This window comes from Coffea arabica, chromosome 7c (genome assembly GCF_036785885.1).
Source record: "Coffea arabica cultivar ET-39 chromosome 7c, Coffea Arabica ET-39 HiFi, whole genome shotgun sequence".
In the NCBI taxonomy this organism is placed as follows: Eukaryota; Viridiplantae; Streptophyta; class Magnoliopsida; order Gentianales; family Rubiaceae; genus Coffea; species Coffea arabica.
Window position 1 is genome coordinate 6,696,396 of NC_092322.1, and position 15,867 is coordinate 6,712,262.

The 15,867-nt window shown below is 37.2% G+C and overlaps 2 protein-coding genes across 5 annotated transcripts; one reads left to right on the plus strand and one right to left on the minus strand.

Moving 5' to 3' along the window:
* The first annotated feature begins 8,960 nt into the window (after positions 1–8,960).
* Positions 8,961–12,261, plus strand: LOC113697808 (zinc-finger homeodomain protein 6). Of its 4 annotated transcripts, XM_072057416.1 has the most exons (3): positions 8,962–10,555; positions 11,072–11,121; positions 11,818–12,261. In XM_072057416.1, exons 1-3 carry the CDS (start codon positions 9,489–9,491, stop codon positions 11,910–11,912), a joined length of 1,212 nt encoding a protein of 403 aa, XP_071913517.1. In that variant the 5' UTR covers positions 8,962–9,488; the 3' UTR covers positions 11,913–12,261. The 4 variants fall into 4 exon arrangements, with proteins under 4 accessions (XP_071913516.1, XP_071913517.1, XP_027073198.1 ...); XM_072057415.1 differs by lacking the exon at positions 11,818–12,261 and having other exon boundaries at positions 8,961–10,555; positions 11,072–11,801; XM_027217397.2 differs by lacking the exon at positions 11,072–11,121 and having other exon boundaries at positions 8,965–10,555.
* A 733-nt stretch (positions 12,262–12,994) lies between these two features.
* On the minus strand, positions 12,995–15,360 carry LOC140010430 (uncharacterized). The gene is made up of 3 exons (XM_072057417.1): positions 14,915–15,360; positions 14,101–14,210; positions 12,995–14,022 (listed from the first exon to the last, which is right to left on the minus strand). Exons 1-3 carry the CDS (start codon positions 15,145–15,147, stop codon positions 13,211–13,213), a joined length of 1,155 nt encoding a protein of 384 aa, XP_071913518.1. The 5' UTR covers positions 15,148–15,360; the 3' UTR covers positions 12,995–13,210.
* Positions 15,361–15,867: the final 507 nt, after the last annotated feature.

The following is a 15,867-nucleotide window of genomic DNA, read 5'->3' on the forward strand; positions in this document are numbered from 1 at the left end:
GATGAAGCTGAAGAGGTGACTTCCGGGATGTCCGAAAATTTTGCTACAGAAATGACACCCTGAACATGATGATGATTATGCTTGCAAATTCTTAATTTTTTTGGTCATATTGCAAATTCTTATTCGGAGTATCTTTTTTTTTTTTTAAATTATTCTTGAATATTTTAAACTGAAAAACAAAAGAAAACAAAAAAAAAAAAAGGACGGCAAAGAGATCAAAGAGATGAGAAATTGGTCATATCAAAATTTGACAAGGGCATGCGCATCATCTTCATCTTTTTTTTTTTTTTGGTCGACATGCAACTAAAGCACAACAAAGACGCTTTTCTCATTGTTCATCCCAACTTATAAAAGGACATGGGATTGTCGGAAATTCAAAAGTATGGTATTCTTTCTAGGAAAATCTGTCCTATGTACTATTAACAATGTGATTAGTATGTCATATGTGTAAAGTTTAGAATTTCAATCAAACTAAAACATGGTGCGGCATGGCGTGTGTTTGGATATCAAATTATTTGGGATAATTTTTTTTTTTAAAAAAAAAAGATACTGTAACATTGTTTGATATAATGTATATAAAATAAAAAGTTGGTTAGAAAATATGTTCGTGATGTAGAACTTTGTACAAATAATCCAGTGTCCAAACAAATTCGCTTGTAAGAAAAATTTATAATTCTTTTGTTTAGAATTACTAGCAAGTTTGTCCAACCAAATGATTCATCACCATGCAGCTCGTCACGCATGAAAAATCTAAGAGATTTTTATTTTTATTTTTTGTCTGGGCTGTGGAACAATTATTTGACAAGTCTAATAATTAGTGTTTAACTCACGTGATATGGTCAACTGGACATAGTAAGAATCCCAAGTGCCAAATCAGAACTCTTATCAAAAATACAATTATTGGGCTCCACAATTTTATTTAAAAATATCTTCATTGATAGAAGACTGACTGCTCGACTTAACATGTAGCTGTTCCATGCCATGCCATGATAAAATTTGTCGCCGAAAGAGGGTTAATTGAATTTGAAGCAAGAATACAGAAATGGCAAATGCTTGGACTTGGTTCAACTTAACCATTTATCTTCTCTGCTTTATCTTTCGGCTGCGGATGAGAGGTTACTTTAGAGAGAAAAGACAAGTAATTAATGCATAATGTATTCTAGAAAGATCAATGAGCATATATGAAATTTATTGATTAAAGATAATCTTGGTATTTGAGTAAAATATGCTCTGATAGGAAGATAGTTGCTCTAGCATTGCAACATCACTTACGGGCATCAGCTAATTCATTTCATGTAAACTTGCCAATGGACTTCAAGTAAGTCTGCTTAAAGATCGTCATGACATCTTAGATCCTATTTGGAGTTGTGGTAGTCTATAAAAAATCTTTTTTTTTTTTTTTTTTTTTTTTGCATGAGTACTTTGAATCTAATTATAATTGGCCCTAAAAAAGAGGTTTATGCAATACTGCAATATTAAGTAGTGTTGCTCGGTCCCATAAATATTAATGCAAGTAAACGTAGTTAAAAAGGGTAAGTAAATATAGTTAATGCAATCATTTTTGTTTCATCAATAGTACATATAGTTTTGTTTTTGTAGTTCCTACTAGAATAATTGATTAGTGGAGTAACATATTTGTTGATAGGATTTTTCTAAAGAGGGTCTATTCACACACATAAATTACTCTTACATTCATAATTATTATCCTCCCTTACATTTATACATTATTCTTAATTAACTTTATTTTTCATAAATTTAATACCTGAATTACATCGTAACGAATATCCATTAGTCACTTGTTAAACAGACCCTTGTTGACAAAGATGCACATTAAGTATAAGTATAGTAGTAAATTGATAAACAAGCAGTCCTCTTAAAAAGGAAATAAGTTGATAATTTAGGATACATATATAAAAGAATAGTGAGCCTATATTACTTGTGGGTGGGGCGGGATTGGAGTAGTAAATATAAGGGATAATTTCAGAAATCTCTCCTGAGATTTTTGACAGTTTCACTCACTTCCCTTTTGATTTGAATAATTGCACTAACTTCCCTTCATGTAGTAAAATGACTATAATATCCTTCACTTATAGATAATTCCTACCAAAAAAAAAAAAATCCTACAACTACAACTAGTTTTTCATTCTAAAACAACGATAGCCACACAAAATAAACTCTTATTGTATTTCTCCTGCCTTCTTTCTCCTATGTCTTATGATCCACTAGTTCTTCGCAAATGTCATCCACACAACTACCTAATACATCTCGAATCCTTATTATTATGAAAATATATCCTCTTTCCTTTTTTTTTTTTTTGTAAATATTATTGAATTGATATTGCCAAATGAGAAGTTGCCGAATCAAATTTGTTATCAAAATAAATAAAGATGAAAAGGATGGCGGTGTACAGACAAGCAAATAAAAGTGATAGCTAAAAAGGGAACATGAATTAAGGAAGATTACGTTATTATACCAATTATGTATAAAGAATTTTGGGATATAAAAAACTGCAATCGGATTTGCCAAGAGACATGAGATGTAGCCTCTAGTGTTGCTTTTTGGTTGCTACATGTTGGTATTCTTGGTGAATTGGATTATTTTAGCATCAATAAGATTGAATTGGATTATTTTAGCATCAATAAGATTGCAGTTATTTGGATAGTGACATTAGTCAATGCAAACATTGAATTCAGGAAAAAAAAAAAAAGAGGCTAAAGATAAGATTAAATGCAAACTTTAATTGTCACAATTGATTTGGATGGAAAGTTTTGAGGCGTCAATGATAGGTTGTTAAAATTGTGAAAATATGGGAATTAATCTAAAGTGGTTTATTAAATTCGTTAAAGTAGTGATTATGACGTTTACAATAGTTGCAATTGGAAAAAATATATTGGTGATTTTCCCTGTTATAAGTAACAAAGGGGTATTTTTAAGAACAAATTTAACATACTGGGTCTATATTATTATTGAAATGTTAAAGGGGAGCTTCCTGTAGTAACCAGAAATCTCAGGGGAGGTTTCGGAAATTACCCTAAATATAATACTGTCGTCAAAGAAAATTGTTCTGCAATTATGTGATGGTTTAACTGGTGCCCCAAACGACTCGGACACTTCACCTAATAAACGTTAAAAATCGATTGCGGCTTTTTAAAATGATGAGAAGCAAATATTGCAAAAATGGAAAATATAAGAAGAAAAGTGTTAAACAATACTAGAGTCGCGATATGGAGTCTAGCACAAGGCACGGCTAGCTTATTCAGCGGATGAATGACACCCTGCAACAGTGAACAAGTGCCCTTTTCTTCTCTTCTACTACTTCTTCTTCTACTTCTTCTTCTTCGTCTCGTCTTTTTAATGCACAGTAGTGTCTGTTTGTTAATGATTATCTAACATTGATGAGGCATCTGCAAAACTAATTGATTAGTGCATTCTGGAGTGTTCTTTTTTCCTTAGGGTTTTATTATCAGAAAAGCAGTAGTAACATTTAAAATGAAAATGAAGAGGCGCAGGACTTTAGTTTTTGCCCTTGCACTTCATTTGCTTATAATTTGCTTGCCTCCGTTTGGCTTTCCACTTTCCAGATTTCATAAACTCTTCAAGTACAATTTCTTACTACTTTTTCTTTTTGTTTCATGTACACATTTATCGAAAAATAATTACTTCTCATATTAATATATATATATATATTTTTTTTTAATAAAACAATGGAATCCATCCAAACACTTTTTTTTTTCTTTTTTCATATAATGAAAGTTATCTCTGACCTACATGATCCTATTCCCGCAACAATGTGTATGATTTTCACGTACAATTAACATTCAAAAGAAATGTTCCAGATGGGGCCGATATTATGCTAAAATATCTATCATTATCAACAGAAAGCCATGATATATAGGCCTCAATAGGGCTGCAAACGAATCGAGCCGCTCGCGAGCGGCTCGAGTCAAGCTCGAGTCGAGCTCGACATTAATCGAGCTCGAGTCGAGCTCGAGCTCAGAATATTAAGCTCGTCCGGCTCGCGAGATTGAATATATATATATTTTTTTATTTTTATTTTTATTTAATAATAAAATTACGTATATTATATATATATATTTTTTTATTTTTTATTTTCATAGTGAAATTACGGATATATCCTTAATATTTTATTATTTATTCAGAAAAAATATTATTTTATTTATTTTTTTTAAAAATAAAATTTTTTTTTATTTTTTTCGAGCTCGAGCTCCACTCGACTTGATTCGAGTCGAGCTCGAGCTCGAAAATTGCCAGCTCGTCGAGCTCGAGCTCGAGCTTGATAAAATTTAGCTAAGGCTCGGCTCGATTAGCTCAAAACTCGACTCGGCTCGGCTCGTTTGCAGCCCTAGGCCTCAAGCTCACTTTTTTTTTTTTTTTTTTAAAAAAAATTTCTTTTTTCTTTGAAACAGGAATAGACATCAAGATAAATCACTAGCTACTTACTAGGTACACTTTTTTTTTTTTTTTTGTCAACACTTCGAATCACTCTTTACGGGGTCCGACTGATCCCATGCGAGAGACTTACTTTTTTTTTTTTTTTGTCAAACACGAGAGACTTACTAGGTACACCAAGAATAGAAAGACATTCCACCAAAACCTTCAGCATTACTTTTCAAAATAAATGGTTGACTCTCGAAAAGTCTATTTGTCCACGAATTAATAACAAAAGATACATCATATTCGTGTCAAAAATGGTATAATATACACAATAAGTTGCACGTAAAGTGCAGTATTTAATGAAGTACAACAAAAGTATATATATATCAAATCATAAAAAGAATATAATCAATTGTGCCTATCCCGGCCGCAATTTAGGCATGCCTGTATTAGAGGATAGATGGAATTGATGGGAGTAATCATGGGTCTGTTAAACGTGATTAGACTGTATATTAGAGGATAGATGGTGATTGAGAATTTAATTGAGAGATGAGATTGGCAGCTGCCCATGAAATGAACCTCTCATCTTGTATGATATTGATCTCCCTCCACATGATTTCCAGTCCCACTATTTTGATTCCACTTACAAATCAATCTACGTACAAAGCGTGCAAATGTTGACGTGACTTGTCCATGATCTCAATTAGATTTGCCTTTGGCAAAAGGGCCAAGCCTTCGTGTTATTGGTCAGCTGCACCACCACCAAGCTTTAATTCCAGTACCTGTTGCGTAGTACCAAACCACCTTTTGATTCTCGAGCAAGTAGATTTCGAGGCTAAATCCCGCGCATGTCCAAACCTCTTCCTGGTCAATTGCTCGTTTAATTTTTTCGGCGTCACTAGTCCGCCTGTATGACACTTTGCAGAGAACGAACACAATTCTCCATCTACATCAGCTTCGTTTATTTTATGTTAATATACAGTAGTGAATGAATGAACCTTGACAACTGAATTCAAATACTACAAGCCCTTCCGGGGTTGGAGCCGATGGCAGTAATCCAGTTGGATGAGTATCATTGTCACGGTTTCAATTCCCGGCACTACTGTGGCTGGTGATGCTTGGAGCGGGCTTCTCCCAGTCCGTAGTGGAATTAGTTGGATCATACGGTAACCAGTCCACGAACTCAGATACCCACTGTCGACGAAAAAAAAAAAAAAAATCAAATACTACAAAAACCTCTCTATCTCTTGGAATTTGCTGACCAAGTCCCAACGGTCAAAAATTGTTTTAAAAGGAGTACATCAAAAGGAGACAAAAAAAAAAAAAAGAATCATAAAGAAATGACAGAAAAGAAAGCGGCAGCAGCAGCGGCAAAGAGAGAGGAGGAGTTGATCCAAGCATGAAAGCCTACAAGACTATGGTCGAGGTTTCGCCACGAGTACCCACGCCTGCCGTCTTGTTCTAAATTAATCATGTCATGGAGATATGCTGATCCACCCCTTACCCTTAATTAAATAAATACTTCAAAAGCTTCAACGCATTTGATGATTATAAATGAACTCCGCCGACTGATTGCTCGGAACTTGTTCCCTAGCCAAGAAAGGCTAGTTAGTGTGAAGAAGAAGACTGGCTTCAACATATATATATTTCTTTAATCTTTCATTGCCATGAAATCCAACCCTGTCTGCTTTCTTCTAATTAAATATCACGAGTAGCATATTGATCAATTGATTAAGCTATAATTGGTTAGTAACCCCTTTTACATGTAAGCAGCTTGATAAACAAAGGGCCTAAAGGAACAAAGCTACCGTTCTTCCACATACTAATCTTCTTAAGTGTTCGCTGTTACCACTTTAATTAAGCCAAATCCGATGTTTTTACTCTTTTTTATGTTGTGATCCCTTTCTGGTATATAAAAATTTCGGCTGGCAGTTCTGCTTTCCATTTTTAGTTACTCTAGGTCATCGGCTGAGATTGCCATTGGTAAAATCACTAAACATAATCTAGTCACTAAACACCATCTAAGTACGTGCGTCCAAAGAAGGGACCTTTTTGACTCACGAACCATTGAATAATAATGTAAAGAATTCTCAGATGAGTTATCAGTCCCAATTCCAAGGTCTGTCTGCCTATGGTCGTTTGAGTAATTAGAATAGGGTTCTAATTCATGCACATTGCAAGTACTAATTCCAAGATTATTTTAGTTTCCAAAAAATTTTTTCAAGATTATTTTTTCAGTACTCCATTTTTTTAAATAATATTTTATTTGCATCATAACACATTTTTAAACGACTTTTTTTCTAAATTTTTTACTAGTATTTTTTATCTCACATACATCACATGACAAAAATGTATTATAGAATTTTTTTAAACTCAAATAATTTTCTATTCCAACACATTCAATGAAAGTAAAAAAAAAAAAATTTATTCTTAAAAAAATTTTGTTTACAATTCTAACACGTAATTTAATCAACCACAAATTGAAAAGAACAGAAAGAAAATGTGAGGAGCATTTTTTTCTCTTCCCGCCCGGGTGTTAGTCTTTGCTTCATGCGTGTCTATTCCACTTAAATTGCATATAACAGCTCACGATGCACATTTTGGACACGATTGTCTCCCTACTTGGTCAAGAAAAAAAATTTAATAGCTCACTCTAGTAGCCCCAAAGTCAATCAAAACGACTTTGAAATGAAACTAATGAATTTAGCTGAATAAGGTTAGCATCCAGACAAGTGAACAAGGGCAAAATTGCATGGCCAAAAGGGCATAAAATAAAATAAAGCAAAGAAAAAAAAATGCAAAATCATCTAATTTTTTTGTTTATTTGTCACAACAACGATAATAATATTTTTATAATTTAATCTATCCTATTCTACGAGAAGGAAGAATCTTCAAAAAATTGTATAAAGAATTAATAGATAAACAAATCCGATTAGATTAGATCGAATGAGTGTTTTGACTCATTTCTTAAATTTTTTTTTTATTTTACTGCAAGTGAGATTCGAACTTAGTAACACATAATCCAAAAAGAAATTTAATTCGTTTTTGGTGACGGGCTGAGGCAATATTGGGTTTGTTTGGACAACAAGAATTTGAGGTAAAAATTTCAGATTTTGTTTTGCTTGCATCATACACACAATTCCCAATCACTTTTTTATCTCACATACATCACATCACACAACGTGCTACAGTAACTAAACCAAATAAATCATCCAAATAAATTCTTATCCAAACAAACTCAATGGCTTTTCAAAGTCATATAATAACCACGTGACGCAACTCCAACAGGAACAAACACAAGTGGCATCCCTGACACCTCCATTTAGCCTACCCCGCGCGCGCGCGCAGATACACTGTGTACGAGCACATAAGCCAGTAGCTTAAAGGAACCACACGTCGATAGTGTCCCACGAAGGATGCAGACTGCAGTGAAGGACAAGAACAATTCTATTCTAGTCTCGACTCTATAGATGGATGGCTGGATGGAAATTAACCAACAGTACCTGGCGGATGATGGTTTAGTACCAGCAGCATCATCTACCATCACAAGAAGACTCGGATGTAAAGCCACATGTTGCACAAACATTGCACCACCGGGTGTTCCCACAGCCTTTTTTTTGCACCAAAAAAAGCGCTCTGCTGCTGGGATGCATTACACAGAGAGCCCTTCTTCGAGTAATACGAGAGTGTGAGATTATTAAGCTACCCACTGGCTGGCTAAAATTAAAGAACTATGCTCTGGAATCTGACACAATAACACCAAGGCGACCAAAATGCTATGCTCTGGACCCATCCTCTTCTTACTTTTATTCCACTCAAGCTACAACACAACATAAAGATGATAAAAAAAAAAAAAAAAAAAAGTCTTCCTTCCATGAATTCATATTCTTTTGTCACAAAACGGAACGAGGAGAAATGAATTAAGAAGATTGCTCAGTACTTTACACGCATTTCTGCAACAAGTACATACATTATTATTATTAACCCTAATTGCACCATGTTGAGCCAGGTCTCACCTTCTTTCTTCCTCATGGTGAGATTTGCATAAACTACTCCCCTGATTAGCTCATCATACTACTAAATGCGGTAACCCTTTGCAGTTATGTTTGTTTTTAAAGGGGATTAGACCCCCAAAAAAGCGCTCCAAGGAAGGATTTGTCTTGTCCCATCCCATCATTAACATCTCTTTCCCCTTTCTAATTCCAGGGATTGCAGGATACATACAACACGGAGGGGGGCTAGCGCGCTGAGGCAATAATAATAATGAGACAATGGACCAGTGTGCAGGTGTTTAGTGAGTACGAGCATGACTTTGTCGGTTGTTTTGTAGAGTGAGTCTCCCACTGTCATCGGTGTCCAGTACCACCGAGGTTACCTCACTCTCAACTTGGAGTGCATTTCAGCTGCTCCCTTTGATGGATGGAATTTTATGGGGCTGGATGGCTGTTGGGAGACACAAGCCCTTCCTTTCTTTTGTTACTTCTAAACCCTCTTATCACGTCCATCTCTCATTTTCACTCGCTGATTATTCCTCCCAAAACTCCTCCTCAACTTCTATAATTAACTTCGCTCGGTACCGACTGCCAAGTTTTTTTTTTCAACGTTTTTGCTTGGCTTCAAGGGTCCCATGTCCAATCTAATCTTCTCATCTCCCAAGTGAATTTCAAGATTCCTCTAATTTTCTTACTCTGGAGTTTCCTGAAATTAATCCCTTCTAAGCATGGACCTTTTAGACCATTTCTGTATCAAATACTACCACTAAATCGGCTTACGTATTGAGAACGAGGTTGAAAAATTAGTGAGATGGGACCACTTGGTTTAGCACCAAAAACGTCCATATCAAGCTGAAAAGAAAGCACATGTCTGAGATTACTTAGTTGATTATCATTTATCTCTTTGGTTTATGTATGCTCTGGGGATTAGACTAGTCGAGTTCATGCTCCGAGAAAATTAGTGATTAGCGCAGGTTCACAGTTAGACAGAAGCTTATGTTTTGCTGATTATGATGAAGGTAATCTGAGAGAGAGAGAGAGAGAGATCAACAGCCGAGGTGGTTCAAAGATCAAGGCTCACTACTGTTGCTATCAAAATCCATGGAGCCAAGAGGGCAAGAAAAGGATATAGGCAGCCTCCCATACTCGGTGGGTTATAGTCCACCTTCATTCACCAACGAATCCTCAACCAAGCCACCTTCAGCTCCAAGTTTGGATAGAAGAAGAATTGATGCCGGCCGCGGAAGTATCATCCCTATCACCCCCAGTCCTAACCAAACCCTAGATCAGCAGCAAAATCCACCACAACAACAACTATATGCACATAAAGACTCGAACCCAGATCCAGATCCAGTTCAAGTTACCAATGCAACCCCCATAAGTGGTGCATCTAACTCGAAGACAGCGACAGTGGCAGCTCAACAGCCGCCACCAGCACCAGCAGCTTCAGGAGCTAATACAACTGCTCCTGGCTCATCGGTTCGATATCGCGAATGCCTCAAGAATCATGCAGCAAGCATGGGAGGACATATTGTCGATGGATGTGGAGAATTCATGCCTAGTGGAGAGGAAGGCACTCCTGAAGCCTTAAGGTGTGCAGCTTGCGATTGCCATCGCAATTTTCATCGGAAAGAGGGCGATGGCGAACCGCAAGCCGGTACAAGTGGCTATTACACACAAAACCATACGCCCAGACTGCACAATAGTGCTCATCAGGCGACACTATTTCGTACTCAACCTCAAACTTCTCCCATTAGAATGCCGCCTCAGCATCATCATCATCAGCAGCAGCATAAATTTGCTCATAGTTATTCCCATGGTTTAACCGCTAGTCCGACAGGTCCTATGGCGCCTATCATGATGACTTTTGGAGGAAATAGCGGAGGAGCTGCGGCGGAGTCCTCTAGTGAAGATCTTAACATGTTTCAGTATAATGCTGGAGGACAAGTGGTGCAGCAAGCGTTCTCGGTGTCGAGAAAGAGGTTTCGGACAAAATTTACACAACAACAGAAGGATAGAATGAATGAATTTGCTGAGAAGCTGGGGTGGAAGATCCAAAAGCAAGATGAACAAGAAGTGCAGCAGTTTTGCAGTGAGGTAGGAGTAAAGAGACAGGTCTTCAAGGTTTGGATGCACAATAACAAACAAGCAATGAAGAAGAAACAAATGTAAGACAAGGGCTAATCCCCTTTCCGAGATTCTTGAATTTTTAGCGCAGAAAATATGAGATTGTGCACAACCATATACATGAACTGATTTCGGTAGATTAACCAGTGATTGGGTCGCTGATCACTGCTTGTTTTCTTGATATTTAGATTATCTAAGAGAATTAACCACATCATCTAATACGGTTTCATATGGTATCTAATTTGACATCCTATATTTCTATGTATCCCAATTTTAGTTTCTCCTAAGCTCAACACTCTTTATTTATATCTGCCCTACCTCCAGATTACCTGGTTAGTAGTCATCTGTTAACTCGTAATTGTCAGCATTAATAGCACTCTACGTCTTAAGCACAAACTAAACGCCCTCAGACAAGAATCTTGTTTTGGGGAGAAACCCATGTGTGTGATTAATGCATCTTTGTCTTTCTTTTATAGTGGTTTAATTTGTTGTTTTATGTTTTAGCCTTCACCACTGACAATGAGTTGAAATATGATACTCCCTCATCAATTTTACAGCTGGATGGAAAGACTGTCTAGCTTTGAGTACTTGATCACATACTGGCCTGGTCAGTTGTTTGCTTCTTTGATCTGGTCAAAATTACTTGGAAACTCCAATAGCACGTACAATAATAAGTCTAGTTCACTATATGTTAGTTGTCGTATTACAGTAAACAGATTAGGGCACATAAGGAGAATTTCTTAAAAATTGAATGATTACCCAATGATTGGATAACCCTAAACAAGTAGTTAGGTAATCCTGTGTATAATATACAGGCGGACAGTTTCCGGAAGAGATGAGTTGTGTGCCTTAATCATCACAACATAGGAACTGAGAGTACAACCGTCAGATTTAGTCAGTGAAAACTAGATTTTGATGCAGCAAGTAGGCCTGGAAAGTGAGCTTATGATTATGAGATAAAAGATATATTCCAGCGGACGATCCAAGAGGGGAAACAATTGCAAATCCTCTCCATGCAGGAACATATTTCTATTTTCCTCTTAAAATGTGTACTTTCAGCATGAGTCGCATAGAACAAACTAACTGAAATTGAACTCATAACTATGTAGACATAAAAAATAATTTATGTTAAGAAACTTCAATTAGAGAGTCAACCGTGTTTTGAGTTGGGTATTCAGTAATCAGTAAGTGAATGAAACTCTCTACTAGATCATAATAAAGTAGGACCAAGCCACAGGACAAGAATATTAACTTGGCTATAATAAACCGTGTTTTTTCAAGTTTTTGCTGATCCCTATAGCAGTGAACCAGTGCGCAATACAGGACAAGAATATTAAGAGATCAATAGGCGGAAATCAGTTATCACCCCAAAAGCCAAAAGGACCGAAGTGGAGATGATATGGATATATTCTTTAATGGGATCAGCCCCAAGCACCTGGAGGTCCTCGACTGAAGGAGGGCAAGTTTTTTTTTTTCTGAAGGAAAAGAGGAGGGTAAGTTCGGATTACCATTCTGGAGTCGTACATTGAAGCTGCAGAAAGGGAACCACAGTACTGGGAATTTGACGCTCCATCAGGTGGTCCAAACCGTCAAACTAAAATGCCCTTGTGTAAGTGTTCTACCTTTTCTCGTTCAGTAAAAAGAATGTAACACAAATTCTTTAGCTTTGTAAATGCCTATATCTTACCGTATGGAAGAAACTGAATCAGCTGCATCAAATATCTACCACTTCTTATAGCGAGTCAAACGCACAACTTCAAATTTATAGCGAGTCAAGTTCATTTACTAACCGTATAAAGGACTGGGGCATTATAAATAAGACAAAGTATAATTAGTTTAACCTACTGTTTATACTCATGACCAGTGTTTTAAAAGAAAAGCAGTTTTGTAGGATTGAATACAGCATCATACATTAAATACACCAACACCTACGATGGATTATTAAACGCGCAATCACATCGAGCCGCCTAACAGACAGTAAGATGACATCTTCATTGCGAGCATGAAAAATCTAGTAATGGCAGAATTCTAAAGTTCATGTCCCAGAGCCCTTCTTACCTTTTTCACCCCCTTCTTGATTTACCATGAGTTATTTTCCTCCAGTCTACTTCAAGGAAATGGCTGATCTTTGTGCAATCTTAATGGACGACTGATGAGTGCTAGCACTTACTAAGCATTACTAGACAGGCTACCAATCCCTACTTCTACCCTAGGCCCTTAAATACCATTCAGGAAAATGAATCTCTTTGCTTTAACAAATTGCCTATCAATGAACTAACAGTCATCAATAGCCAACAAATGGTGTTTAAACACAAATAACAAGGCATCTCTGAAAAGGAAGAAAGAAACATGGAGGAGATAAAAAAAAAAAGAGAACTTGCCACAAGGTCCAACTAGCTTAGATGCAGACAAACTTAAACGATAACTCATGTTGTGCCTAAAGGGGAATAAAGAACTATAGCTTGCTGAAAGACGCAAGATGGACAGAAAAAAAAATATTGCATACCGGTGCTTAAAGCTGCTTTAGCACATAGCTATCTAAGGAATGAAAAGTTAGAAGATAAAAAGGGAGAGGAGATTTTCACCTAAACATGCTCGAATAAACCTGATTGGATATAAACAAACTAGTAAAGCATGTGTTCCTTAGAAGAGTAGCCGTGCTAAACGTTCTTCAAGAAAATATGTTGCAAACTGCTCTACAGCTCTGCAGTTTCACTCCTCATTAGTTCTCCTATATCACCTGTCGCTTGTGAGGCCTTCTCTTTGGCAGCTTCATAGCTTCCCTTTGCATCCTTAGTCATGGTATCCTTGGCATTTAGATAGGTGTCGTGAACCTTTGACTTGGCACCTTCATAACGACCCACGACTTCATCTTTCATGCTCCCCATTGCATTATGCATTGCCTCTTTGCCATCGTTCGCCTTGTCTGATGCTTTATCTTTCAGCTTCTCTTTGGTGCTCGTAGCCAAATCTGAAGCCTCATCCATGGCCTGACCTATCTTATCAGAGTTGTAAGAATAAGCATTCTGTGCTTTATCTTTCCCAATTTCCTTGGCATTGCCTACCATGTCTGACATTTTATTCATTGCATCACCAGCTTTATCGGAGGCATAAGCATAGGCATTGTAAGCTTTATCTGTAGCTGCCTCTTTGGCTTCACTTCCCATTTCTGAAGCTTTATTCATGGCATTACCCACTTTCTCTGCAGAAAAATCATATGCATCGAGCATTTTTTCCTTTCCTCTCCCTTTTGCTTCATGGGCAATATCTGAAGCCACGTTCATGGCTTCACCGGCCTTATCAGAGGCAATATTGTAGGCATCATAAGCTCTTTCTTTCCCTAAATCTTTGGCATCACCTGCCATTTCTTGGGCATTATAAGCCTTATCAGATGCCATGTGCCTAGTTTGATCGGCCTTCTCTGAAGCAAAGTTTTTAGCATCTCTCATTTTCTCATAAGCGCTATCTGCCATGTCACCTGCCTTTTGAGAAGCATACTTTGATGTCTCTGCATACGGAAGGAAAAGTCATGTAATTTCGTGTTAAAGAGTTGTCATTTGATATCAGGGGACAAGAGAGTATTTACCTTCCGCTGCAGAATTCATGGCATCTGTGGACTTTGATGCAGCATCCTTGGCTTTATCTGCCATTCTTTGAACTGTATCTTTCGTGTTATCCTCATCCAACCCAAACCCCCTAAAGGAAATGTTAAAACCATATGATAACATGAACAGCATTGAGAACCATGCTAACCCTTTAAAAAGATCAGCTTTGCAAGAACACATCAAACAATAAATGGGCTGATGTCCAATAAGCATTTGCTCAACTAGTTACAACAAGCAGACACAAAAATGTTGATCTTGTTTACGGGTGCTACCCTTCTTTGGGATTGCCTTTATCGTAATGTTTGTACTGTACGTTTATGCTACCCTTCTTTAAGGGACTTAACCGACCCAAAAATATGTGTGGGAGCGTGCGTGCGTATGTGGTCTATTTGACATCCTTCCATCACCAATATGTTCATCTTCTCATTAAAAAAAAGGCAAAGAAAAAGGAGGGCCAAACTTCTCTTAAATTTCACTCTACCAAGGAACTTCAGAATACAAAAAGAAAAGGAATTGTGGCAACTACATCCAAGTATCCAGTGGCATGCCAATCACGGCACATTACGGAGTCAGGCCCAAGTTACAGCTTCACTTGCAATAAACATTTCACCGATCAACAAGATAACTCCCTCCTTTTTTCTTTTTCTTTTTTTTCTGATAGCAAGATAAATCTAAGTTTAAAATAAGACAAGGAAATTGGAAAAACTCACGCTTGGTTGCTTACCCCAAAAGTGGAAAAAAAAAAAAAAATTCACGCTTGGCACATACGTACGAAGCTAAAATTGGAATACTCACTCAGAGAACTTGCCAAGAGCCCAATCAGCCCAAGAGTCAGTCTTGTCCTTGGCATCTTGCATGGCCTCCGAAGCACTTTGCTTGGCCTCTTCGGCCTTGATCTTAATATTTCCAGTAGCCAAATTGGTTCTTTCTTTAGCATTTTCCATCGCCTCCTCACCCCAGCCCCAGCCCCAACACATGGGTGTTACTGCAGCCAGCCACAGTGCCAATAACACTGTTCCTTTTGCCATCGCTGATCTTTTTACCTTCTCTCGATCTTCTTTCAATTTCCTTGTACAAGAATTTCCTGCAAAGTAGAGTTAGGATCCAAATTTTGGAAGCAATTGATCTTAAAAGGAAGTTGGTGAAGTTATGATTCTTTTTGTTTTCATTAAACCAACAGCGAAGTGGGGAAGATATATATAGATAGATAGAAGTGAGAGAGGAGTTGTAGTAGCAGTAGTAGGATGAAACGTGGCGGTTAAGTAGGAATGCATGAGGACCAAGTTTCATTCCAGTTTTGCCACGTATTTATAAGCCAAGGGGTAGACCATTCCTTACCGTATTTTATGCTATTTCTTACAGTTCCACGGGATTTGCTCCTCTCCACACACCCACCGCCACTGACGGTCACTGGTGGCCGGAGAGGAGCCATGGCAGTTCGGAGTGTCTGGCCGGTTAAATTCAGAAAACTCGTAGTACCTTTACCGTAGAGAGAGAGAGAAAGGAACGTGCTCATTTCTGATTTTAAAAAACAAAAAAGTGGTCTCACAGATTTTCAACAATTTGTTTTTAATTTTTCTCCCCACGTATTGAGTGACAGGTTTTATTTACAGAAAAATCTTAAAATATTTATCTAAATACATTTATTCGGCAACCAACTTTTACTCAGCTATTCCATCCCAAGAAATTAATAAAATAGTATGTACGCACGCAGAAACAAGACAAGCGTAAGGGCGCAATGGAAATGA

Excerpts from the sequence above, each read along its gene's own strand:
- LOC113697808 (XM_072057415.1), top strand. The coding sequence starts at position 9,489 with ATGGAGCCAAGAGGGCAAGAAAAGGATATAGGCAGCCTCCCATACTCG. Across the intron at positions 10,556-11,071 it reads GCAATGAAGAAGAAACAAAT|CTGGATGGAAAGACTGTCTA; the intron begins GTAAGACAAGGG and ends TCAATTTTACAG.
- LOC140010430 (XM_072057417.1), bottom strand. The coding sequence starts at position 15,147 with ATGGCAAAAGGAACAGTGTTATTGGCACTGTGGCTGGCTGCAGTAACA. Across the intron at positions 14,211-14,914 it reads GCTCTTGGCAAGTTCTCTGA|GGGGTTTGGGTTGGATGAGG; the intron begins GTGAGTATTCCA and ends CATTTCCTTTAG. Across the intron at positions 14,023-14,100 it reads CATGAATTCTGCAGCGGAAG|AGACATCAAAGTATGCTTCT; the intron begins GTAAATACTCTC and ends TTCCGTATGCAG.